The sequence below is a fragment of the Hippopotamus amphibius genome, chromosome 13 (genome assembly GCF_030028045.1).
Source record: "Hippopotamus amphibius kiboko isolate mHipAmp2 chromosome 13, mHipAmp2.hap2, whole genome shotgun sequence".
In the NCBI taxonomy this organism is placed as follows: Eukaryota; Metazoa; Chordata; class Mammalia; order Artiodactyla; family Hippopotamidae; genus Hippopotamus; species Hippopotamus amphibius.
In genome coordinates, this window is record NC_080198.1 from 46864194 (window position 1) to 46890011 (window position 25818).

The 25818-nt window shown below is 54.1% G+C and overlaps 1 protein-coding gene across 2 annotated transcripts; it reads right to left on the reverse strand.

Annotated features, from left to right (window-relative positions):
- Positions 1-2153: 2153 nt before the first annotated feature.
- On the reverse strand, positions 2154-25587 carry ACVR2B (activin A receptor type 2B). 2 transcript variants are annotated; one of them, XM_057706667.1, is made up of 11 exons: positions 25173-25587; positions 8427-8634; positions 8020-8129; positions 7709-7860; positions 7486-7629; positions 6836-6979; positions 6397-6545; positions 4850-4964; positions 4086-4224; positions 3864-3994; positions 2154-2476 (listed from the first exon to the last, which is right to left on the reverse strand). In XM_057706667.1, exons 1-11 carry the CDS (start codon positions 25222-25224, stop codon positions 2282-2284), a joined length of 1539 nt encoding a protein of 512 aa, XP_057562650.1. In that variant the 5' UTR covers positions 25225-25587; the 3' UTR covers positions 2154-2281. The 2 variants fall into 2 exon arrangements, with proteins under 2 accessions (XP_057562650.1, XP_057562649.1); XM_057706666.1 differs by lacking the exon at positions 25173-25587 and adding an exon at positions 12357-14153 and having other exon boundaries at positions 2175-2476.
- Positions 25588-25818: the final 231 nt, after the last annotated feature.

Genomic DNA, 25818 nt, shown 5'->3' on the forward strand with positions numbered 1-25818 from the left:
AAAAAAAAAGACAAATAACTTACCAAAAAAACAAAAACAAGAACAAAAACCTGTCCCCGCAGCCACCTTGGCCAGCTCACATTTTGACCCACGAAGCAAAAACTGAGCTCTGAGAGGAAAGCACACTTGCCTCCCACCACACCCTGTGCCCAAACACGCAGAGGAGGACATAGCCCAGGGGCCCAGACCCCACGTAGCACAGCGCACTGAGCCCTCGCCACCCAGCCGTGCCATCACAGGCCGGCCCCAGGCAGGGTGGACCCCGAGACCCACACATCAGTTCCGCGATCGCTGCTGCTCATCTGCTTAAGAAATTAAGTCTCAAGTAAAATTACCTCACGTGGGTCTACAGGCCACCGTTTTACCAAGTTAAAATGGGGTCACCCGTCATCCTGGACAGTGACCAATCAAGTCAAGGGAGACATCAGAACCCCCAAATAACTCAGGAGGAGGCCCTCCCTCCCCTTCTCACCCCAGTCGACCTCTCCCATCGCCCACCAACTTGCCTACCCTCAAGGTAAAGAAATCCAGTTTTTAAATAAAATAGTCTAAAGAAACAGGAAGGAAAAGCCTTCACAAAGAAGAGTGATGAATGCCCAGACTTGGCCCATTGAGCCAGCCTACAGTTGATGACAGTTATTTACAAGGGGGCGTTATCAAAGCAAAACGGTAGCACTCCCTAGAAGACTCACAACTTTTTCTCTATTTCTTTTCAACTTTCTTGTCATAAAAGCCAACTTACATTAAAATATACCTACTACAAGACAACACAACTAATAAAATATATAATAAAACTTACACAAGTAGAAAATTCTGAGGTATTTCTGGTTTGAGGTGGTCTGTGGTCGTGAAGTTTTAATTCTTTTACTTTTCAAAATTTAAACCTCGGAAGCCACATAGCAAAGCGTGTGTATGTGTGGATGTGTGTGTGTGTGTGTGTGTGTGTTTAATTTGCATGGTTCATAAATTAAAAAAATTCAAATGTTGAAAAACAGCAGCATTAGGGACATTCACTGACGAGAGCAAGGTTATGGCATAACGGAGAAACGGTTTTTCGGATATGCACCTCTTTCAGGGGTCTGGAGAAAGCTGCGTCCACGAGCCACACAGAGGGACAGTCACGTCACCACACAGGGCAGGGCCAGCACGGCAGGACCCTGGGTGTCCCCAGAGAGGCAGGCCCGGCCGGCCCAGCCCAGGAACGGCTCCCGCCCTGGCTGTGCAGGGCGCCCCCTGTGGCCACTTCCCTGAACTGCTCCGGGAGGAAGCAAGGTAGGAATTTCAACTTTGCCTCCCTTACAGATATTTACCCTATCATGTCTCACGAAGCCTGTACTCACTTAACCGTGATGACTTCTACCCTCACCTAACCTTAAAATCAGGGCAGACAAAATGTTTTGTCCTATGCTGAAGCCCCAGTGAGTGGAGAAAACGGGTCAGGGCAGACAGATGGGTCAGAGCCACACCTGATCTTAGACTTTCTCCAAACCCCGCTCTTGCCATTAATGCTGGGCCTCCACACGGTCCTTCCCCTCGATTCCTGGTTACCTGAGAAGCAGTCTCATAGCAAAGGATGTTGCTCCAGACGTGCTCGAGTCCAGTGTAGCTCTGATCCAGACCCCACCCCCAGCTCTGTCCTCCCCTCCGACGCCAGTCCAAACCATCCTCAGCCTCAGCCCAGGTTTTCCTCGGTCAGGACGACACCCGTTAATCCGCGAAAGACATATCTGCTGTTTCTTAAACTCACTGTCTAAAAAGGGAGAAAAACACACTAAGGGGGGTGGGGGGGGGAGGACTAGGGCAGAGGGAAAGTCCTCTTTTGAGGAAGATGTGTTCTTATGTAACAGTCTTCAAAGGTTCCTCTAGGTAGAGTTTGCAGCATTAAGTTTCCTAAGACAGGAGAGGGGTTTCTTTGTGTCACAGACTCTGAGACAACAAACAGAGAAAGAGGGAAAAATGAACCCCGAAGGGCGGGCGGTGGCCGAGGCTCTTCAGCGCGGCGCTGGTTCTGCATTCACAGCTCAGCACCTCAGCGCCTGCGGACGTGTCCGCTGTTTGCGATACAGTAGAGCAATGTGCTGGTAAAAACTGATCCAATCCAAAAAATAATAATAATAATAATAATTATAATAATTATAATAATAATAAAAAGTCAAGGTAAAATAGCAGCTGCATTTTATGTGTTTGTTGGTATTATGGGATTTCCAAAACAAAACACAACTTTTTTTTTTTCCTTTCCTCTTCAGATCCATTGAGTCTGGAGATCCATCGTGTCCTGGGCTTAGATGCTCGACTCCTTCGGAGGCAGGTCCACATTGGTGACAGCGGTCACCAGGGAGACAAGACAGTCCGAGGTAGTGCCGTTGACGGACCTCCGGATCAGGGACACCCGCTCCTCCACGCAGCCCGCGGACAGGCGAGCCTCCGCGTCATGGTCCCAGCACTCCTCGATGGTCACACAGAGCTGGGCCAGGCCCTGCACGCCAGCGGGAGAGAGGAAACAGATGCCCTTGCTGGTGGTCCTCAGTGAGGACAAGCAAACCTGTCAATGTTCCTGAGGACCAGGCAGGGCCACGGGCCCACCTGCAGGGGCCTGGGGGAAACTCCCCTCCTGGCAGTCACCCATGGGCCTCCTCCACAGCCCCGACGCAAGGGCCACGAACCTCAGCACAGGAAGTGGGGGAAGCCAGGACCCTCTGAGGGCAGACACGGCAGCTGCCGCGGGGCAGTGATGTTCAAACAGAATCTTATTAGGCAAAGGCCAAATCACATGAGGGCCCGACGTGCAGCCACAGCGGGGACAGAGGAAGGCGTCATCCTACCCTGTCCCCACAGCCCCGGACACCTCCCCTAAGTCCAGGGAACATGGCGTGACACCCTGTGCTGGAACCAACCGTGTAGAGCTGGGAAAGGCAGTAGGATGGATAAATGCCCACATCCAGGAGCACTCCAGCCTGCTAGCACCAGGCCACACTAGACCTCTCTGGATCTGCTCCTGTCAGGGAACTAGACTGGCAACCCCAGCACCTCTGCCCTGGGAGACTGAGAAAGTCTGAGGCAGAAGGTAAGATGCTGGCCCAGCTTCCCGCTCCTGATGCCTAGGTCTTCTCCACTTGCAGCCCTGGGTCCCAGGAGCAGCATGGCAGCTAAACGTGGCCTCTACAGATCAATCCCTGACCATATGGTAAGGCTGCTAGCCCCCAGTGGCCCCAAGGATTTCCTTCTATATTAACCCTGGGGTGGCAGGGGGAAGGACTCAGAGGAGCTGAAGGCAAATATCCTTCCAAGAAAGGTGACGGTTTACATAGCTGGGGCCTTTTGCACAGTATCCCAGACTGGAGGGGCCCAGATGCCACGTGGCTCAGCCCAGGCCCAGAAAATGATGAGGGAAGAGAACAGAGATTACTTTACCAGAGCTAAGCCACATTAAGCACTTATGTGATAGGTGTCCTGCTCAGTGATATACAGTAACTCCTTAAATCTCTTACTACCCTGAGGAAACAAAGGCTCAGAGACATAAAGCAGTTTGCCAGAAGTCACCCGGCTGCTGACTGGCAGACCCAGGATTCCCACCCACATGCGTCAGGTCCAGGGCCAGTGGGCTTCACTGCTTCAGCGCTCCAGGGGGCGACCAGGGCTCAGACGGAGCTGTCAGGCTCCACCACTCTCTGCAGACAAAACCAGAGCCACCTCCCTGCAGAGCACTAACCTCCCCAGACAGTCCCCTGGCGGAAGGGAGGCAATGCACTAAGTGGCCTCTGACCAGACAGGGGAGGAGGGGAGTATCCTGCTGCCTGAGGACCCTCTCTCTGCCCCTGCCACACACGGGAGGGGCTGCCCTCTCTGCTCCCCAGGTCCCTCACCGGGTGTTTCAGCCAGTGATCCTTGATGGCGGGCCGCATCTTCTTGTGCACGACCACCTCCTGCAGCTCCTCCAGTGACGGGTGCTGGCCGATCTCTTCCTCAAACGGCAGCATGTACTCGTCCACAGGTCCTGGGGGAGGGTAAGAGCCCAGTGGGGTCACCCTGGCGCCGCGCCACCCCACCCCCACCCCCAGGATGCTCGGGGCTCCTGTCCCGCTCACCGTCGGCAGCTCTGCAGCGGGACACGAGCTCCCACAGCACCAGCCCCATGGCGTACATGTCTATGCGCAGAAAGGCGTCTCTCTGGAAGTTGATGGCTCCCTCGAGCACCTCAGGAGCCATGTACCGCCGCGTGCCCACCTGCACGAAGACAGGGAAGGTCTGCGGTCGCCGACCACACACAAATACACTCCCAGCCCGTGTGCACAGCAGGGCCGTCGACAGTGACGGCTGTCCCTGATTTGCCACATCCCCGGGGGGAGGGCCACAGGGGTCACGATGTAATGATGACTGAAGCATCACTCGAGACAGCAGCAATCTACCGTGGAACTGCTGCCTCTTTACGCCACCCGCACCACAAGGGGCCACACAGATGACGTACACCAAACACAGAAGGGGGAGAATACTTAAACATATTAATAGCGGTTTTTTTAAGGATGATTTGTGTAGGCTTAACTTGAGGTTACCTCTTCTAGGTTTTTGGTTTGGATTCTTAGTGTACTCTTATTTATGTTATTTCTGCCTTGTTTAATAATTACAGCTGAAAGAGGAAGGGAAATCTGTTTCTTGCTGACCGGCCCAGGAAACCACACCACCCTCCAGGCCTCGCTTTCCCCACGAGTGAAACGAAAGCATTGCTCCTGGAGTTCTCAGACTGCTCTGAGCTCGCGGGGCGACCCCTGCCCTTGCCCCTGCCAGCTGAGCACCAGGAGGGCAGAGTCCACCGCTGTGCCCGCCCCCATCTTGCACCCCCTGAGCTCGTCACCTGCCCATGAGTGTCCCCCGGAGGTTTCCCTGGCTCAAACCGAACAGCCAGGCCAAAGTCAGCCAGCACGGCCGTGAGGTCACTCTTCAGCAATACATTCTTGCTTTTAAAGTCCCTGTGGAGACAGTGGACTGAGATGGAGCCAAACACATGGTCCAATCAACCCTGCTCCTGGCTTCCCACCTTGACTCCCAGAGACCCCAGGCCAGGCCATCCCACCCGTGGGGAGCAAGGTCTACACCAGGGTGGCGTTCCATGAAGCCCCCCAGGCAGGCAGCTTCAGGACGCCCCCTCCACTGGTGTGAGACTCCTGAACTGCACTCCCTCCAGAGCTGTCACAACACCACCGACCCCAGCCCGGTCCCCAGCATCAACAGCCAGCCCTCACATTCTCAGAGGGCTTGAGGAGGGGCACAGCAGCCGAGGAGGCAAGTTTTCTGGGAAGAATTAACACTATTTAGGATGTGAATGAAAAGAGACGTTTCAATGAACTTGCCCGGGTTCTGAGCAGGCCCCAGAGGCTCGAGCTGCTATAGGGGCAGCGGAGCAGGTGCTGGGGTTGCCTCAGCCCTGCCTCTCCCTAGCAGGTCCTCAATCTCCCCTCACATATCTTAGCCTTGCTGTGAGGACTAAACTGATGGATGAATGCTTAGGGCCGCCCCTGGCAAACTTACTATGCACTACCGTTAGGCTGAACCATATAGAAGAGTCAACATTCAACCATTTTTGACCTACAAAAATGGCAATTTCATACAGTCAACCTCCTGTGTCATTAATGTTATTACCACTGGGGTCCTTCAGCTTTGAACCCTCGAATTGAAGGTTCCCTCCCTCCCTCACAATCACAAAACCACACTAGATTAGGTCAACTTCTCTGCACCCCTGTTCCTTCACCCGTAAGACAGGCTGAGAAAAACAGTCCCTATCTCACAGGACAATAAAGAGGCTTAAATGACTTGGCATCTCTACGTGTTTAGAGCAGTGCCTGCCACTGTTATGAGGAGGTAACACACCGGCTCTCAAAGCACCATCCAAGGACCCCAGAAAATTCCTGAGACTGTTTCAGGGGATCTGCAAGGTCAACATTCTTTTCATAATAATCCGTTATCTGCCTTTTTTTAAGCTCATTCTCCCAGAAGCATAGAGTTTTCCAGAGGCTATGTACACATGTCATCACTATAACAGTTAAAAGAACATGTGTGCTCTACTACAGCAAATATTATATCAACAGACATAACCCACAGGCATGTAAAGGGATCCTAACCAAAAAGTCTGAGAACTGCTAAACCAACTCTCCAAAGTAAAAGAGTCAGCACTTCCTCCTGTGGCCACGGGAGGGCACCAGAGAACTGGCTGCAGGGCTGCAGGCTGCAGGCGGAGGCAGGGGAAGGCCAAGTGGGCCCAGGGTTTCCTGCAGCTGCCTCGGACACACCACAGAGCGGCCAAGCATGTTTATGAAAGGGAGACCCCCAGGCCCTGCTCTCACCCTCCAACCCTTTCTGCAGCTGCAGCTCAAGCGCAGAGAGAGCAGCTGCTAACCCAGGTACCTGTGGGCAATAGACGGTTTGTGGCCCTCGCCACGGCACCAGGGCACGTCCTCGTGCAGGTATGAGAGGCCTCTGGACATCGTCTCTGCCACGTGACACAGTTCGTTCCATGTGATGATGTTCCCCTTGAGGTAATCCGTGAGGGAGCCCTGGAGGAGACAGCACAGGCTCTGGGCCCAGGGGGACAGGACCCAGCCCAGCCCCGGGAGGGCGACCTCCGCGGGCCAGCGGCTGGGTTCCCCCGGGAGGCTGGAACGGCTCAGGCCAGCAGGGGCTGGGAAGGGGGTGTCGTCAGAGAGTGCTAATCACGAAGTCACCGCCCCCACTCATAAGAGCTGATCCCAGGGTGAGGGGCTCTTCCTGCAGACCCTCACGGCCACAACCACGGAAGGGGGACCTCAGGGGGAGGCCACAGCGGGGCCTGTGGGGCGCGGCTCACCTTGTCGTGGAAGGCCGTGATGAGCCACAGCTCCACCTCCAGGTTGGAGCCGCGCTTCTCAGCGGCAATGAACTGCAGCAGATTCTCGTGCTTCATGCCAGGCGTGCTGAAGATCTCCCGCTCACTCTGCCACGACTGCTTGTCCTGAAGCAGGGATGCAGCTGAACCCACCGCAGCCCGGCCGCCCTGCAGCATCCCACCCGCCCCAACCTCAGCCTCCGTGAGGGAGGCGGAGCAGGACTGGGACTGAGCCGGAGCCGGGCCCGGGCCTACAGGCCCACAGTGATCCCTGAGATCACTAAGGCCAGCATCTGATTTACAAAGGGGGCCACTGAGATGGAGAGACAGAAGTGAGTGGCCAAGGATCACCCAACCAATGAGAAGCAGAGCGGGCCTGGCTCCGACAAGTGTCCCAGGCAACTGCTTGGGGCAGCCTGCTGTCCAGGGCTTCTAAGCAGAACCTGATGTCGAAACAAAACCCTGAAAACCAGAGTGGATTGAGGTTTTGCAAATTGAGGTTTTGCAAAGCCCTACCCTACCCACAGTGAGTGTCACCACCCCCAGTGGGGCCACTCCTCTCTCATCCCACCTGTACAGGACGTGGACTGCCCTGGGGAGGGAGAGCTTGGGCCCCACAGGCACACACGCACCTGGAGCGGGAAGATCTTGACTGCCACGAAGTCGTTCATGAGCTGTGCCTTCCAAACACAGCCAAAGCGCCCCCGAGCCTTGATCTCCAGCAGCTGCAGTGGCTTCAGGCCCACCAGAGGGGAGGGGGGTGGAGGTCCAGGGTCCTGGGGAGACCGAGACCTTAACAGTCTGGCCTGGCCTCCCCACCTCTCTCCAGCCTGCCCCGAGCCAGCCCCATCTCACCTCATGGATGTCCACATGGCCGTAGGGGGGCTTGCGATGCCGGTACATCCAGAAGGCCAGCAGGACAATGAGGGAGAGGCCCCCAATGGGCAGCAGCGAGTAGGCCAGCACGGTAAGCAGGGTGGGGGCTGTCGGGGGCGGCTCGTACGTGACTGGGGGACACACGGAGCCTGGTGTCACACGGCCCGCCTACCCGCACACCGCCAGGGCCAGACCAAAGAGCCCCGCGGCCCCTCCCCACCCCACGTAGGAGCCGAGCGTTTGGGGGCCAAGGCTGGCCCACGTCTGCTCCCCCCACCCCACGCCCTCACCTTCCGGGCCTCCTGCCTCAGGCAGGTGGGTGAAGCGCTCGTTGCAGAAGTTGCCTTCGCAGCAGCAGAAGTACACCTGGGGGTTCTCCTCAGTGGCCACGCACTCCTGCCTGGAGGCACAGTTTCCCATCTGCCCCTCAGGTGAGGGACACACTCCCCAGAGTGGCCCAGCCAAACCCCTCCCCGCAGATGGAGAACCCCGTGGGGAACCATGCGTGAGCCCACTTCCCCTAAAGCAGGACCCAGCGTCGGGAGGGACAACAGAGGGTTGACATGCACCCAGAGCCCTCCTGGGGACCTCGAGACCGGCGCAGGGACCCGGCACCACCCCTGCTCGCCCAGGCTGCCACGAGAGCCCGTGTGTCCCCGCCTTGGCTCCAGACACCTGGCCCCCGGGGCGCTGGCACCTGTCGTAGCAGTTGAAGTCGTCCAGCCAGCAGCCCTTCTTGACGAGCTCGATGGTGCCCGAGCTGTTGCGCCAGGAGGCGTAGCAGTGCAGCCGCTTGTCCTGCTCACCCTCGCAGCGCTCCAGGCCGCTCTGGTTGGTGCGCTCCAGCTCCCAGTTGGCGTTGTAGTAGATGCACTCCCGCGTCTCAGCCTCCCCGCGCCCAGAACCTGTGCCCGGGGGAGGGAGCTGCTGACGGACAGCCAGATGCACAGGAGGGGGGCTCCCCCGCCTGGGGCTCCTGGGTGGGAGGGGGGCTGCTTTCCTGCAGCAGCAGCAATGAATGGAGGGACCCTCAAAACCCCAGGACACAGTGAGAATCACTGTGTGTGTTGGGGTGGGGTGGGAAGATGTTGCTAAAAATGCATATTCCTGGGCCCAGCCCAGACCCATTCAATTGGAGTGGGGGCAGGATCTACGTTTTTAACCACCCCCTCCATCTCAGGTGGTTCTGGTGCAGACCTCAGGGACCACATCTGAGAAAGGAGGAGGGCAGCTTCCTGCCTCTGCCTCTGTCTTCTCTTGGAGCAGTTCTGCTAGCGAGAGGCAGGGCTGAGGGGATGGGGTGGACCTAGGAGACCAAAGGCTGAGCGAGCACAGGCGGCAGGGCCCAGGCTGGTGCCGACGATGCCCACAGGCCCTACCCACCTGCAGCAGCCGCCAGTGGCTGCGCTCTGCAAAGCCCCCAGTCCAGGGGGCACAGAGGGCCCACTGCACCCAAGCAGCGATGCTGGCGGGGGTCCCCGGAGACTTGAGACCTGTGGGGCCAGACCCCCAAGGTGGGCTTTGGGGCTCAGCACAAGCTACTACCTCTAGCTGCAAGATGCTCCCAACCTTCTCCTCTAAATTTTGGCTCTTCTCTGCTTCCACAGGCCTCTGTGCTTCCTCCATCACCTAATTTATCACCCTTGACTAATTGCCCCTTGTTTAAAGGATTATTTCAGACATTCAAAAAGTATAAAAATAATGTAATCAAAGATAGCCCCCCAGAGAAAATAACATAATGAACACTCACATAAGAAACAAAACATTACAAATGTGCTTGACAATTGCTTTTTAAATGTCAGGCTTCCCCCCACAGGACTGCAAAGCTGATGCTTTGACTGCAAAAGCCTTGACTGTCTTGAATGCTAGAACCACTTCTGGACACAGGCCAGATAGATGGATGGATGCATGGAAGGAAGGAAGGACGGACGGACGGACGGACCAATGGTCAGACAGAAGGACACAGTCATCTCCTGGCTAGTGCAGGATTTTGAAGGGAGGGGACAACAGGAGGCGCAGCCTCAACCTGCAGCCCAAGCCCTAGGGTCCTCAGGGGAGCTTCCATTTCTGCTCAGACAACAAGCCCCCATCCCCAGTATAAGGCTAGGAGTCTGAACAAGAGAGGTCACCAGACATCAGAAGTGGCACAACGCTGGTCAGCTCCTCGCTCCAGGCTGCTGACCAGGCAGGGACCCCTCTGGCCAGCACCATGGGTAGGACCCACGGGTACAGGGCTCGGAAGTCCAAATCTCAAGGCTCCAGGGAGGACTGAAGGGTTCAGGATGACACTGGACGCCCACCTGACAAGATCCTCCTACAAACCAACTGAAGGAAAAAAAAAAAAAAGGTGGCCTTGACCCCATTTAAGTCCTGGTTCCGACGCTTCCTGGCAAGGGACCCAGCCACCCCGTGCCTCTGTCTCCCCATTCATGAAAACAGAATGGTAACAGAACCTACCTCCTTGGCTGTTCCAAGAGCGAAATGAGTTAATGCATTTTAAGACTGGTTAGAACAATGCCTGGCATGTTCGCTGCTGCCTTTGCCATTTCATCACAGCACGAGACCCCCGCCCTGTCAGGCTGGGAGTGTGTACAGCCACACGTGCAAAACACCCACACGTGCAAAACACCCACACGTGCAAAACACCCACACGTGCGAGAGCTCTGCATTCAGAGCCCCAGGGGGACCAGGGGAGACTGGGGCCCTGCATGCCCCACCAGCGCCACATGCAGGCTCTGCTGCCAGCTGGAGAGGGATCTCTCCTCCCTCCTCCCTGGCACTCGCTTCTACACACACGCGGCTATTTATAGCCTCTGGCAACACTCCAACCACAAGGCCGCCTCCGCCTTTTAATAGACTCAGGGCTCCTGCCCACACTCACAGAGCTGGGGGCCCCCTAAACAGGAGGCTCCCCTGACTCCAGCCCACTTGCCCATCCCAGCAGGAGAGGAAGCTGTGCCCCCTCACAACCCTGAGGGGAGCCTCCCCCCAGACACCTGGGCAAGGGCTCGCTCCACCCCTGAGCACCAGCCAACCCAATCGGTAGCCTCCAAAGGAACCAGGTGTACTCATGGCAGTGTCTCAAACAGGCAGTCCTCGTGTTCCAAGGGGCCTACACCTCGGAGGAAAGATGCCCCCAGTGCTTCCCTAACCCCCAGCCCAGGCAGGACAGAGAAACCCCACTCCCAGACACACACCACCTCCAAAAGAAAGCACACATGCAGATTCCACTCGGAACCCACATTCCAGAGCAGGGTGACCCTACACGGATGGGCTTTGATACCTGAGGTCTGCTTCCCAGGCCAGCTGGCTTTGGATGTACCCAACTTGCACTGGGGAGACGAGGGGGACATCCAGCAGGGAGAAGAAGAGGGATGGAGAGGTGAGGCAGAGGCTTGGCCAGGAGGGTTTGGAACTAGAATGGCCATGCCTCCCTGGAGTCCCCCAAGCCCTGGGCTTGGGGTGCATCCAACTCAGTCAAGATCTCCCAGAGGTACCATGGACCCCAGTGGCCAGTGGGCCACTGCACTCCGCCCTTGGCTCCTGGAGGCCCCTCGGCAGCCCCTGCTTCCACGTGGGTGCAGCCCACCTACACTGCAGAGTGGTAAGAATGGGATGCCAGCCACCACCAAGTCCACCTCAGGTCCCTTGCACCAGCGCACCCCTCCAGGAGCCGACACGCCCGAGAGGTGGCCAAGTGAGGCAAGCCCGGCCTCTCACTCATCGTCCAGCCTCCAGGTCTGCCCAGAGAGGAGAGGCAGCCCGCCTCCCCCCTCCAAAATACACAGTGACCAGGCTCCCTTCCCGGGAGGCCCTGCTTCAGGCTCCCAGAGCCCGGCCGATAGCTGAGCACTTGCCATCCCCGCAGGTTCCTCCAGAGGAGCCAAGAAGGGCCCTGAAGGTGAGGGCTCCCAGCGACAGCATCTGTGTCTGAGTTTATGACTCCACCTCCCCCATCCACGCAGGAGCAACGTCACCATCCTTCCCACGACCAGAGTGAGGATGGCCGGTGTATGGGGGCCAAAGGGAACCCAAAGGGGGCAGGCCAGGGGGAGGGCTAGAGCATGAGACAGACAGACAGACACACACACACATACGTGTGTGTACGCAACTGTGGAATGGCACACGTATACAAGAGGCAGAAAAGACTCCAAAATGTGCCTACGTTTATCTTTGAACTTCTTTCACACAAGAGAATAATTATCCAAGTTATTTATTAAGTGTCAAAACTGGGTTTTGAACCCAGGAAGCCTGGCTCTAGAGTACATGCCCTTTACATGCTCTACGACGCCTTTATTCTCAGTGCTACAGAACAGTCCACTGTACAGCCTGACCAAAACCCACGTGTCCATCCTCCTGTTGGACCTTTAGGTCACTTACAACATGTGCTGACTTAAGCACCTCCACTGTGAACCCTCCTGAATCGTCTTTTGCGTGTTTTCTGGTGCTCATGAGCACGCATTTCTCTAGGGGAGACACCCACACGTTAGAGATGTGGGACAGAAGGGTGAGCATCTCCAACTCCCTGGATACAGTCACACTGTCCTCCCAAGTGGATGTACCAATTTACGTGCCCAGCAGACTCCAGACCCACTGAGCCGCACCCTCAGCCCTGGCATGTGCCTACCTGGTCGGGGGAAGTCAGACATCATGGTTTCGATCCCCATTTCCCGGCTGCTTGTAAGAATCATGGTTGTGTTTACCAGCCCCTTCTGAGAACTGCCTGTTCACATCCTTTCCCATTTTTCTGCTGGGCTGTTTTTCCTTTGGGTTACAGAAATTTTTACATATTCCAATTAAACTTTTCTTATTACACAGTACTTTCATTTGTTTGTTTGTTCTTTGCCAGAAGGTCTACTTTATGTGACACTAACACAGCTATATGACAATTCTGGTACTATTTTCCCAATTTATCTTTTTCCAACTTTTATTTTCAATCTTTCTATATCTTGTTTTATCCCAACTCAGTTGAACACTGTCTTTGATCTAGAATTGAGTCCCGCTACATTTATGACCACCACTGTGTTTAAGCTTGTTTTTGCTCTACTGCTCCCACCTTTGGATCATCTTTTTAAATTCCATTACTTCAGCCACTTCTGGTCTGGAAGTAAGGCGCCGTACTTCTATTCTGTTATAAGCTAGCCTCTGAGTTTTAATAAGTACATTTATGCTAAAGGCCTAAAGTTAATCAACATCACTCCCATCCCTCACTGGAACTTAACTCCTTCCAACTTACATTAAATTAGTTTAACATAATATCTGTGTTTCACATTTAATCACTTGTTGTTCCTCTTATCTGCCTCCCAAAGCAGATACTATTTGTGTTTTACATGGTCAGCATATTCTTATTAGTCCAGGCACTCACCAGCTTGTCTGCTCACCCACCCATAGTGGACCTCCACTCTTCCTTCTAGGACCACTGTCCTTCCTGAAGAACATCTTCCTTCAGTAAAGATCTTTTGGTAGAGAAGCCTTTTTTTCATCTTTCTGAAAATGTTATTTTGTTCTTTTTCCTAACTGACAGTTTAGAAGAACATAAACTTTTAGGTTGAGTTATTTTCTTTCAGCATTTTGAAAATATTATTCCATTGTCTTCCGGCTTCCACCATTATTGCTGAAAAGTGTACTATTAGTTTAACTTTGTAGATACTCTGTCTTCCCCCTCTGCCTGCTGTCTTAGATCTGCTTCCTGCAGTTTCACTAATGAGCTATGTGTCTAAGTCTATGTTTAAATTTATTTGTGCTGGTCAGAAGAATACGCTTTTAATCTGATGATTCATGTCTTTCATCAATTCTGAAAAAGTCTTGGCTTTTATCAGTTTGAATATTGCATCTCCCTATTCCACAATTCTGAAATTCCTATTACAAGTATCAGACCATCCCCAGGCTCTTAACTCTGCTTTCATATTTTTCAATTTTGTGTCTAAGCATCATTACAGATAATTCCACAGGTCTAACTTTCAGTTCATTAATTCTCTGTTTAGCTGAGTCTAATTTGCTGTTTAGTGCTTCTACTTAATTCACAAATTCAACTAATCTGTTTTTTTTATATCTATACGTTCTATTTAAAAAAAAAAAAACCTTCTTGTTCAATTTTGATACTTCTGTTCTTTGTCATACTTACAAATCCCTATAATTCCATAATTTAACTTCCTGAACATCCATTTCTGCCACTTGTTACTTTTGATGATTTCATTTATGGTATCTTGTTTCCCTGTGTATTTTGGAATTTTGGATTCTGTTTTCGGATGTTCAGTGCGGGTCTTTTCTGTGGGAATAAAAAGCGAAGCCAAGTTTGAAGGGGCTAACTTCTAGAGATAATTTATATTTTTGCTTCTGCCAAATTCTGCCAAATTCTCTAGGACATTACCAACCTGGAATCACTTTACTCAACTCCAAGTTCCCAGGAAACACAGATGGTATAAACTTCAACTCCAAACTCATGGAAGCACAGATCTATGGTTACCAATTCGCAAGTGAAACTACCCACCCCTCACCAACCAACAATTTCATTATCTATTCCCTTAATCAGCAAAAGAATGTTCCCTCTAGTCCATACTTTCACTGAATGAATAACCCTGTGGAAGTCTTATCATGTGAGAGTCTCAGTCTCAGTTCCACATCTTGTCTCAGTGCCTCATACACTGCTCCTAACCCCACATCTCTAAATTATGGAGAGAGGCAAGGTCCCCCAGGAAAAAGCAGCTTTAGCCAGTGAAGGGGTACAGCTCTAGTTTCCAGCACACTCTTGCTTCTCCCTTACTTTGTTATACATGCAATTATGCATATACATTTAAAAAGAATATTTGTTATACTTTATCCAGCATTTCTATGTGTCTTGTATGAGGAGATTTTTTGGCTGTTTTGTTCACTATTATTGCCAGAAATGGAAGTTCAGGAGCAATTTCCAAGGGTGATTAAAGGCGCTCTATCAGCCTAGGAACAAGGAATCAAGCTGGGTCATCTCAAGTCACTTCCAACTTCGACTTTGTAACCGATTCCCTGGCACCATCCATAGAACAAAGTGTGGATCCAGGGCCATTTTCTGAAACATGTGCCTTTCTCCAGGGCCCACCATTCCTGAAGGACACTGGTGAGATAGCATCCAGGTAAAGGGCAAGGATTACACACAAATGTTATTTTTGCTCCCTCCTTTAGTAATCCCACTAAAACCACAGCAAAGGTTTTTAAGGCATAAACCCATAAGGACAAAAAGAACAGGAAAGAACCACAGAAGTGAAATTCTGAGGTTGGAAAGCAAATACACAAGGGGCCAATGACCTCACAGACTCCTAAACTGGCTGTGGAGAAAGCGGAGAAGCAACACGATTTCTACCATCTCACACTTCATCCCACTTTAGACTTTGTCTTCTTTTGGCTCCCCCTCACCTCTACATCTTTGGGGTCCCAACCCAAAAAAGAGGGCCTTACTACACTTACCCTCTGTTTAGAACTCCAATTCCTGTCTTCCTAGCCCCACAAAGCTAACAAACGCAAGGCTCGGCCTCTCAGTTGCCCATATGGAACTGAAAACAGACTCAAATGTAAAAGTCATCACCCAGGACCTCTGTTCTCACACAGATCCTGGGCTGGTAGGTCTTCACTATCTTCTTAGCTGTACAATGCTTTCAACCAGAGATGTTTTCTCAGTTTGTCCATCTTTTCCAGGTGCTTTCAGAAAGTGGGTTGGTCCTGATCTTCAAAAGAGGAAATCTCAGGACTTCCCTGGTGGCACACTGGTTATGAATCCGCCTGCCAATGCAGTGGATACGGGTTCGAGCCCTGGCCCGGGAATATCCCACATGCCTCGGAGTAACTAACCCCATGTGCCACAACTATTGAGCCCGTGCTCTAGAGCCTGTGAGCCACAACTACTGAGCCCGCGTGCTGCAACTACTGAAGCCTGCGCGCCTAGAGCCCATGCTCCACCAACGAGAAGCCACTGCAATGAGAAGCCCTCGCACTGCAATGAAGAGTAGCCCCCGCTTGTCACAGCTAGAGAAGGCCTGTGTGCAGCAACGAAGACTCAGTGCAGCCAATAAATAAATAAATTTATTTTTAAAAAAAAGAGGAAATCTCCATATCTACTTTTCACCCTTTTTAGATATTTTAGATATATTTTCAGGACCATATATAATACCCAAAGGGCATACCTCTACACAAACATGCCAACAGAGATTACCACTATAGATAAGACTGCCCAGAGAAAGTGTCAATCAAGAACACTGACCCCAAAGCAGTCCTGAAAAAAGTAACTTCCAAAGTACAATTCAAGAGGAAATTCACTTTCAATCAATTTTATTATTTCAGACTCTTATAATGAATTGTGTCCCCCCCCAAAATTCATTGCTGCCAATGTGACTGTACTAGGAAACAGTCTCTAAAGAGGTAATTAAGGTCAATTAAGGCCATATGGGTGGGGCCCTAACCCAACAGAACTGATGTTCGTATAAGAAGAGGAAGAGACACCAGGAGTATACACACCAAGAGAGAAGGCTGTGTGAGGACACAGCAAGAAAGCAGCTATCTGCAAGCCAAGGAGAAAGGACTCACCAGGAACCAATCCTGACAGCATCTTGGTCTTGGGCTTCAAGCCTCCAGAACTGTGAAAATTAATATCTGTTATTCAAGCTGCCCAGCCTGTGGTATTCTGTGGTATAGCAGCCTGAGCAGATTAATACACAGACAGTGCACATCACCTCTACAATGCGGGAAAGCTGACTGGGACATCATCCACGCTAGACACAGTCCCCTTAACCCACTGCCACCTAATTCCACGAGCAGGGCCTGACATGTGGGCTTACACGAGGAATCCCAGTAAAACAGTAGTGAAAGAGTAGAGAGTACGATGAAGAAGGGACTAGGAAAGCAGGTGCTTTGCAGAACAAGTCATCTCAAATTGTCTTCTTTAATTGTTCAGCCAGTCAAGGCAGAAGACTGTGCAAGGGAACAAGGCACACACTCAGCCAGGAACTGAAGCTCACCAGAGCCCCTTCTGCTGTGAAAAGCCTCTCACCCGACTCTAAAATAATTCTTTTACAAGTTTCTCCCATACCTCCGACCACCATTATCACCACATGTGACATCAGGATCCTGCCGTGCCCAGAGCTTCTCAAATGCACTGGGTGCACCAGTAGAGCCCTGCTCCCCACAACCTGCAGCAAGAGCCTCAGTCTCTCTGAGAGGTGGAGGCAGCATGCCACCCGGCTAGTGAGCACACGCACACACACACATGCACATCCACCCCAAACCCAGACCATACGCTGGCTAGTCTACTGCCGCCTCCCCTCTGTCGGCACAGTAACCAGGGGACTCAGAAGCAGCCTCTCTGGTGCCCCTCAGACACCACGTCAGTGGAAGTGAGCACCCTCCCTATCCGGGCACGCTTCATGCAGTGGGCTATCACCAACCTCTGTGATCTAGCATTACACAGGGACACCGTCCCCCGGCCCCGCTCCAATAACCATGTATAATCGTTTCTCAATATCTATTAAAATTAAAATATACATGTCCTGTGACCCAGAACTCCCCCTTGTCATCCATCCTTGAGAAACAATCTGCATAAACTGTAAACACCCAGAAAGTCCATCAACAGGAGAGCAGATAAAACGTAGCCTACATCCAAACTTTGAAATTTCACACAGCTATGAAAAAGACTGAGGTAGAGATCCATATACATTAAAATGACTGCCAGAACAGATCTCTGAGTTTTAAAAGTCATGACTGAGCTTCCCTGGTGGTCCAGTGGTTAAGACTCTGAGCGTCCACTGTAGGTGGCGTGGGTTCAATCCCCGGTTGGGGGAACTAAGATCCCATATGCAGCACAGCATGGCCAGAAAAAAAGAAAAAAAAAAGCCATGACATGAGACAACACGGATGTAAGTCATGAAACATGGTGAGCAAAAGATGGACACAAAGCAGTTCATCCTGTAAGATTCCATTCATTTAAAGCACAATGACAGGCCAAACTAACTTATGCTGTTAGAGGTCAGGACAGTGGTTGCCCTTAGGGGTTTAGGGGTAGAGACTGGAATGGAGCAAGAGAGGGCTTGGTGGGGGAGGGGCCAGTAAATTGCTGATTCTTGAGCTGGATGCTGATTACATCAGTATATTCAGTATGTGAAAATTCCTCAAGCTGTCACGTATGATAATTACACTACCCTATATATATTTTATACTTCAGTTAAATGTTTATAAAAGAGTAATACCATTTTAGGTTAAAAAAAGAAAAAAACTTTCTCTATTTCTCTAAGTAATTCTATAGATACACAGGTCAAATGTCCAGAAGATACCCACCAACCTAAGAAGGCTCACTTCTAGGGGAACGCTCAGACAGCAGACAGGGCTGGTAAAAGAGACCCTGGTTTTATCAGTAATATCTAAGTTTCTGCAACTGAATCTATATGTATTACTTGTAAAACTAAAAATTAATAGAATTTTAAATGGGAAAAGAAGTTATGGTCAAAGTGACCACGACTCCCAACTATATACCCCAGGGGGGCTAACAGGAGAGCTGGGGAGGTTTGGGAGGGGTTTTTCAGGGTAGGGGAGACGAGACCGCTGCACTGCCCTGGCTCTCCTCCCCCGCACTGTCCTCCAGGACCCGCGCACAGGAGAGGCAGCCAGGTGGGAAACCAGAATTCACCCAACTTTTCTGCCCCTCTATTTTCTAAGCCCCAGAGCAGATGAACCCTGATCCCCTCTGCCCTCACTTGTAAGGCCTGGACCACAGGGTTCTCCTCTAACCCCACCCCCACCCCCACCCGAGCCAGCAGTTCCAAGGGAGGCCCTGGTCTGCCTGGCTTGTGAGCACCTGAAGGGAATGTCAAACTTGGGTAAGAAGGAAATTCCCAAACAGGACATAAAGTAAGGGTTTCTTAACCCATGATTACCAGCCCAAGGCATGCTTTCAGAATCAATGAGGGGGAAGGGGAAACAGTGACACTGGACGTTAAAAGCCATTGTCCTCATACCTGAAAACACTGTGCACCACTACACAAGCCAGAAGGAAAAAAACATCCTTGCAGCAACCCTTGAGAGCGTCAGCTTCCAAGTCAGCCTCCTTTCATTGGTTCAGGTCTAGTAGGCAAGCAGACGCCCCTCCCTCTCCTCAGATGGACAGACAACAGCTGGTCTGGTCACATCTTCCGAAATGCTGGGCCACAAGCTCCCAGGAAGCAGCTCCTCCATCCTCCAGCCAAGGGTTTGGGTTTCCAAGCAGCCTTCCTTTTCCCTCCCCAGAACTAATTTTAGCCTCCTTGGTTGTCAGAGTGGAACTGAAATAGTCAGCAGAGGAACGTTTACAAACAAGAACATGCGCTCACCTCACAGAACGCCTCAGCTCCAGCCTAGAAACCAGCCGGAGAGAAGTCCCACTGAGTGGCAGGCCAGGCCCCCAGAAGGTCCCCTGGGAGGAGGACTCACATCTGCTCACTGGGGCAGGCTTCCTTTCCAACACCCACTCCCAGCAACCACGTGCCCATTAATGAAAACACCCAGCTAGGGCTGCCAGTCCCTGAGAGAGTTTGAAAAAGGCACATGTGTGTGTACAGCCAGGCTGCGGTAACCAGGGCAAGGCCAGGGGCTGTCCAAGTGCGGGAAGCCAAGGCTGATTCTGGGCCAGGGGAAGCAACCCCCAAACAATCTCAGCCTGCCATACTTACCATTGTCTTAGAGACAGCACTGAGAAACTTTAAAAACAGACTCAGAAGAGAGCAGCAGCCTCTCCTCTCCCCCACCCCATCCCCACCCAACAACCTAGGCATCCAGGAGCAGCAGCAGCAGGACCTCAAGGACCAGGCACCTCTAGGCTGGGATGGCAGGCCTGAGTCTGGTGGAGAAAGACCAAAAAAGAAGCCCCAAACAAGGGGGTGGATGTCTACTCCAGAACAAAGAACTGGTGAGAGAATGCAAAGGAAGGGAAAAAAGATACAGAATCCTGAGATGGCAACAGAGTCCCCTTTGGAAAGACCCCAAAAGAGATGGAAGCACTGTCTCAACCCCACCAAACAAACAAAACAATCCCTTTAAAATAAGCACTTCACACACCAGTGACATGGAGAACCTGGACACTGAAGCTTTGGGGCCTGCTTCCTCTTACTCTAAGAAGCGTCTTGTAGTCGGTTCCCAGTTCAGCAAGCTGTGTTTTGCTAAGTTCAAGATCAGAGTGGAGACCCCAGAAGTGGCCCCAGCCTAGCCGCGAGCAGGCAGGGGCACGGGTGCAGGACGAACACAGGGCTGCAAGCCTGCCCAGCACCATCCACAGGCGCCAGCAGGGATCAACCCGGTCAGAGCCCGCGCTGCCGGCGCCCGGCCCGCTGCCGGCCGTGCTGCCCACAGCACCGCCCCGGGGCCGGGGTGGAGCCGCGCGCCGTACCTTTGGGGGGAGGCAGCGCCTCTGCCTCCGCGTCCACGGGCTCGGAGCTCCAGGCCCAGCGCGGCGGCGGCTCCCCGGGGCGCCCGGCGGCCCGCCCGCTGACGGGGCTCGCGGGGCTGGCGGGGGAGGGCATGCCGGGCGCTCCTCTAGGCCCGCGTCGGCTGCCAGGTGCGCGCACAGGGGCACCGTGCGGCGCAGAGGCCCCGGCCCCGGCGGGCAGGGCACGATGCGAACCTGGCGGCGCGGTCAGGGGTCAGGGTGGTGGGCGGGGACGGCAGGCAGGCTGCCCGGCCGCCCACAATCGCCGCCTCCCTGAAACCTGAACCACTTCTGGGAAAACTCAAGGACGCCAGGATTCTCTCCTCGGTGGCCAGCGGGACTCCTGCACCACGAATTGGAACCAAACCCTGACGCTGAAGCAGGAATCTCCTAGACTTTAAGAATCCAACCTCCCACCCTGAATCCGATGGGAGGGGTGTGTGTGGGGGGCGGGGGGTATTAGCCATTAACCCCACCTCCTACAACTCTCTGTCCCTGTAAAAGCATGAGAACATTCTAGATCAGGTTCTAAATCAGGTAATTTGTGCCCCCTCCACTCAGAGCATTTTCGGTTTGGGGGCTTATACGTGCTACTAGCATTTAGTGGGCAGAGGCCAAGGGAAACTGCTACACATCCTACAACGAAGAGATGCACACCCCCTCCCCCCCCCCCCCAAAGAATCACAGGGTCCCAACTGTCAAGTGTCAAGGTTGAGAAACCTGGCTCTAGAATGAGGTCTACCCAGCCAAGACCCTGCTTGAGGGCTGTCTATCCAGTGCCATTCTCAAAAGTATTAGTCAGACCAGCCCCCCCACCCCACCCCCACCTAAGTCCCCAGATCCCAGTCCCTGGTAACAGGCCAGTATCTGCAAGTAGATCTAAACTCTGAGCTGATGTCTCTTGGTCCTCACTTGCATTACCCTAAGCTCCCAGCTAGGAATGCATAGGCACTCAGAAGAAGGCTTCCTGGAGGGTGGATTGGGGGGGGGGGGGGGGGGCGCGGGAGACCAGGCTGGCATGTGAACACTGGGCAGGATCACAGAAGGCAGAAGTAAAGAAGAAGTCGTGCCCAGCGGCTAGAACACAGCAGGTGGAGGCAGCAGTGTGGGAAACTGCCCAATGCCCCCCCTCCCCCAAACAATCCAAGGGGCAGGGCAGCCAGGCCTTCACGGAGTCCAATCCAAGGGGCCAAAATTACCTGGTATCAGTGCAAATAGCAAGTGTGCACCAAGCACGTGCATACTCTCACATGTGCTCTCTCTCTCTTATTTGCATTATCCTGGGGGAAGGGTCCACAGTTTTCATCAGATTCTCACAGGGGCCCATGGTGTCCTAGGGGCCTCTTCACTGGGCTCCCTAGAAAGGAAGTTCCTTAGGTGAAGTGCCAGGGGAAGTCCAGGTGCTATTCAGGAATTGAGATGCCCAGAAAGACCCTACAGAATAGTACACCACAGCAGCCCACCCAAGCTGTGGGACGCCATGGGGTTCCAGTTAGTATGTCTTCACCCAAGTGGAGAGCCTGCAAGGCTGGGTGAGTTTCTCACATCATCTACCTTGGAAGCATCTCTAAAAGCTGAGGAGGGCAGCCCTCCCAAAGGGCAGCCCAGCAAGCAAGATAGGGCAGAGCCTGGAGTGCTTAGCAGGTACAAGGACAGGTAGGGACTTTCCTGCTGGCGCAATGGTTAAGAATCCGTCTGCCAATGCAGAGGGCACAGGTTCAATCCCTGGGCAGGGAAGATCCCACATGCCTCGGAGCAACTAAGCCCATGTGCCACAACTACTGAGCCTGTGTGCCACAACTACTGAAGCCCATGTGCCTAGAGCCCATGCTCTACAATGAGAAGCCACCCCACTGAGAAGCCCATGCACCACAACGAAGAGTACCAACAGCCCACGACTCTGTGGCCTGTATCCTTGACAGCTATGACTACACTGGGCCTGAGGGTCAATTCACTCATTCCACACACACTTCTCCCCTGAGGAAATGGACATCTTTGGGTCAGAGAGAAGCCTGCCTATGAGGACAGCTTGGAGCATCAAGGTCTGCACTACCTGATGGGACAGACAGGCATCTGGTCCTCCTCCCCAGCCATTGGCTCCTTACATTTCACTCAGAACACTCTCCAACCCACGGCCCTGATCTAAATCCGAAGTACAGAGACAGATGTCAGGAGTTCTTGCAGGACACACAGATGTGTGTCTGGGATATCCACTGCAAGGCAATGACTTGTTTCCCAAGGACACTGGGCTAGACACAGAATACAGAAGACTTGCAAAACTAATGCTGATCTTGTAACAAGTAGCATCAATTCTGCCTTTTCCTATAGCCCTGCACCATCCAGTAGGGTAGCCACTAGCCAAATGAGACTACTGAGCATTTGAAATGTGTAAAGTCTGAATTGAATGTTCTGCAAGTATAAAATACGCAGTGGATTTTAATGACAGTATAAACAACATAAAATGTCTGTTTTAATACTGATTACAAGATGAAATATTTCACATATATTTGGTTAAATAAAATATAACATTAAAGTTAACTTGACCTTGTTATGGACTGAATGTGTCCCCTCAAAATTCAAACGTTGAAACCTTAATGCCCAATATGATGGTATTTGGAGATGGGGCCTTTGCAAAGTGTTAGACTGATTCATGAAGATGGAGCCCCCATGATGGGGTTAGTGGAAGAGGGAAAAACACACACACACACCCGCCCTGCTCTGCACCCCAAGCACCAGGTAAGGCCATGTGAGGATGCAGTGAGAAGGCAGCCATCTGCAGACAGGAAGAGGACCCTCACCCAAACCTAACCATGCTGGCGCACTGACCTCACACTTCCAGCCTCCAGACTGAGAAAATAAATTGTTGTTTAAGTCACACAGTCAGCCCAAGGAGACTAAGACACACCTGTTTCTTTTTCCTTTTATTAACATAACTACCATAACATAACTACCAGGAAATTTCAAAGTTATATGTGTGGTTCATACTATATTTCTGTTAGACAGTGCTGTCCTAGGTCTTCCTTCTACAAGGGTACTGTGCGCTGCAGGGGGTGGAGGTACTTCTAAACAGCAAGCCAGGAGCTTGAAGGAAGGGTATAGAGGACGTCAAAGGAACAGGAGGGCCAGTTCTGCTCCCACCCAGGCCTATCGAGGCTCTTCCCACAGTTCCTCACAAGTCAGGGCCGTGGCCACCAGAGGACTGACGGGTGTGACCACAGAAACAAACAGTGACCCCCACCTTCCTCCAGGGCAGGAACACAGGTTGGTGGACCCTGTTCTAACTCTGGCTGCCCCAGCGTGGAAGGTGCACTGCTGAGCACTGCCCAAGCCAGGGTAAAGGAGGGAAAAACAGTCCTTTCAGGGTCCCAATCCCACCTTGCCCCACCTAATCAGGGAGGGACCTGAGACTGGCCAGTCCAGACAGAGATAATTAGGCAGAGGGTTTTGGTCTGAAGCTGTCCCGTCCTGTCCTGGGAGGAGGCCCCCTCTTGCAGGCATGGTGGTCTTGGAACAACCCAGCACCTCCAGGAGAGATCCAGAGACACCCAGGTGAGCTGCTGCATGCCTTGTAAGTCAGCCGGCTGCAGCCCTTCCCTCTAGAGACCAATGCCTTCCTTTCACTTCAGAGATCTCATTCTTGGGGAAAAGCATCTCATAGCGGCGCTTAAAAGGCAGAGAAAGGAATAGGTTCAACACCACCAACACTTTGCATCTACGACACAGGAAATGGCTCCAAAAGATCCATGACACCCCTTCCACATTGTGCCCGGATACCAATAAGGGGTCTCTGTCGTCCGGTCGCTGCACTCAGGCTACGCAGCTCCAAGCCCCACATGGAGAACTCATTTGCCTTCTGTGCAGACAGCTAAGCCATACTATACTGCAAAGGAGGCGGATAGAGCGGGAGTGGGGATGCGACCAGGATCCGCGATCCCCACCCCCGCAGCGGCCCGGGAATCCCAGCCCCGCCCCTGCACGCCCAACCCCGCCCTTCCCGGGTTTCCCAGACTCTAAGCTGCTGCCACCGCGGGCGGCGGGGGACTCGCGCTGCATGTGTAATGGGGGCTGGGAACAAAGACGCGCAGGACCAGGCTCCCGGGCTGCCGCGCACCAGCCCCTGAGACCGCCCAGGGCTTCTCCCTGGACCTTTAACGCGCGGCTCCCCACGCTTCCCAGGGCTGCCCGGAGTCGTCCGAGGCCGAGAGCGGAGCCCGTCCCAGCGCGCACACTTGAGTAGCGCACGTCCTAGCAGCGCTAGAAGAGGATCATCAGTGCTTCGGCCCGGGGGAAAAGCGGTCTCCCAAAGCAACTCCGAGCGTACACACCCGCACCCACACACCGCGAGCCGAACGCTGGCCGCGAGGGTCACCCACCCCGCGCCACGTGCTGCCCGGGGGCCAAAACGAATAGGGACCAGTTGGTTTTTCTTCTCGCCCCACCTCCCCTCCCAGGCGCCCAAAACAAAGCAGTCCCTCGGGGTGGCCGCACCTCGCGTCCCGGGGCGCCACAGGGAAAGCGGGCGCAGGTGGGAGCTGGCGCCAACAGCGCGCCTCCCGGGGAACAAACACCACGCAGACGCGGGTGGGGTGGGGGGCAAGGGTCTCCTCCGGGCTGTGTGAAGCGGCTCGCTCCGCTTCGCTACACCTAGTGGCCCTGAGGGTCGCCCAGTCCTGCCCCCAGCCGCTGCTGCACCTACAATCCCGCTAGCCCCGCGTCAGATCTGCCCGCCCCGCTTGGCCACCTTCCTCACGTTCCGGTTTTCCTCTCACTCTCCCTGGGTTCCTGAACCCCGACCCCGGGGTCGCCTCCGCGAACCGGAGCCCCGCAGGCCGCCGCACAGGCAGGTTCATCCCCCCCCCCCCCGAGATCAGCGAGCGGGGAGCCCGCGCGCCCCCTGCCCCCGCCCGGGAGGGGCAAGCTGGGTGCAGGTGGCGCGGCGAGGAGGCCGCGGGCCCGCCCTTTGTTGGTAAACACCGCGAGGCGCCCGAAGCCACCCCGCGCGCCCCCCACGCCGCGCCCCGTCCTTACCGGCGCACAGCGATCCCCAGAGGAGGGCGAGGGCCGCCCAGGGCGCCGTCATGTTCCGCGGCGCCGCCCCGCGGACACCCGGAGCCCGCCGGCAGGGCCGCGCGGCGCTCCCGGGGCGCGCAGGGCCCGGCGGCGGCTGCGCTCTCCTTCCCGCTCCTTCCTTCGGTCTCGTTCCCCGCGCGCTTCCCAAGCCTTCGTCCCCGGGCAGCGTGCAGGCTCCAAGGGCCGGACGCCGGGGCCGGGCTCAGGGCCACTGCGGGCGGCGCAGGCTTCGGCCCGGGCTCCGGGGCGACGCGGGGGCCGGGGGGCGGCGGCGGGGCGCTGGCCGGGGCGCGCCCGACTCAGGCATAGCGCGGCGGGGCTGGGCCCGGGCCCCGGGCACAGGGGCCGAGTCCGGAGGGGCCATGAACGGGGGGAGGGGTGGGGGGAGGGGAGCTGAACCGAGTCCAAAATGGCTCCTGAGCCGCGGCCGCGGAGCCGAGCCAGCGGGGAAACCCGGATGTTGGATACAAAGAGGCGGGCGAGTTGGGCGGGGAGGGGGAGGGGAGGCGGGCCCTCCGGCCGCGTGGTCCGCGCCCCCCTCAGGGGCGGGGCCGCAGAGAAACAACAACACGGAGGCCCCGCCCCCAGCCCGCGCCTTTCTGAA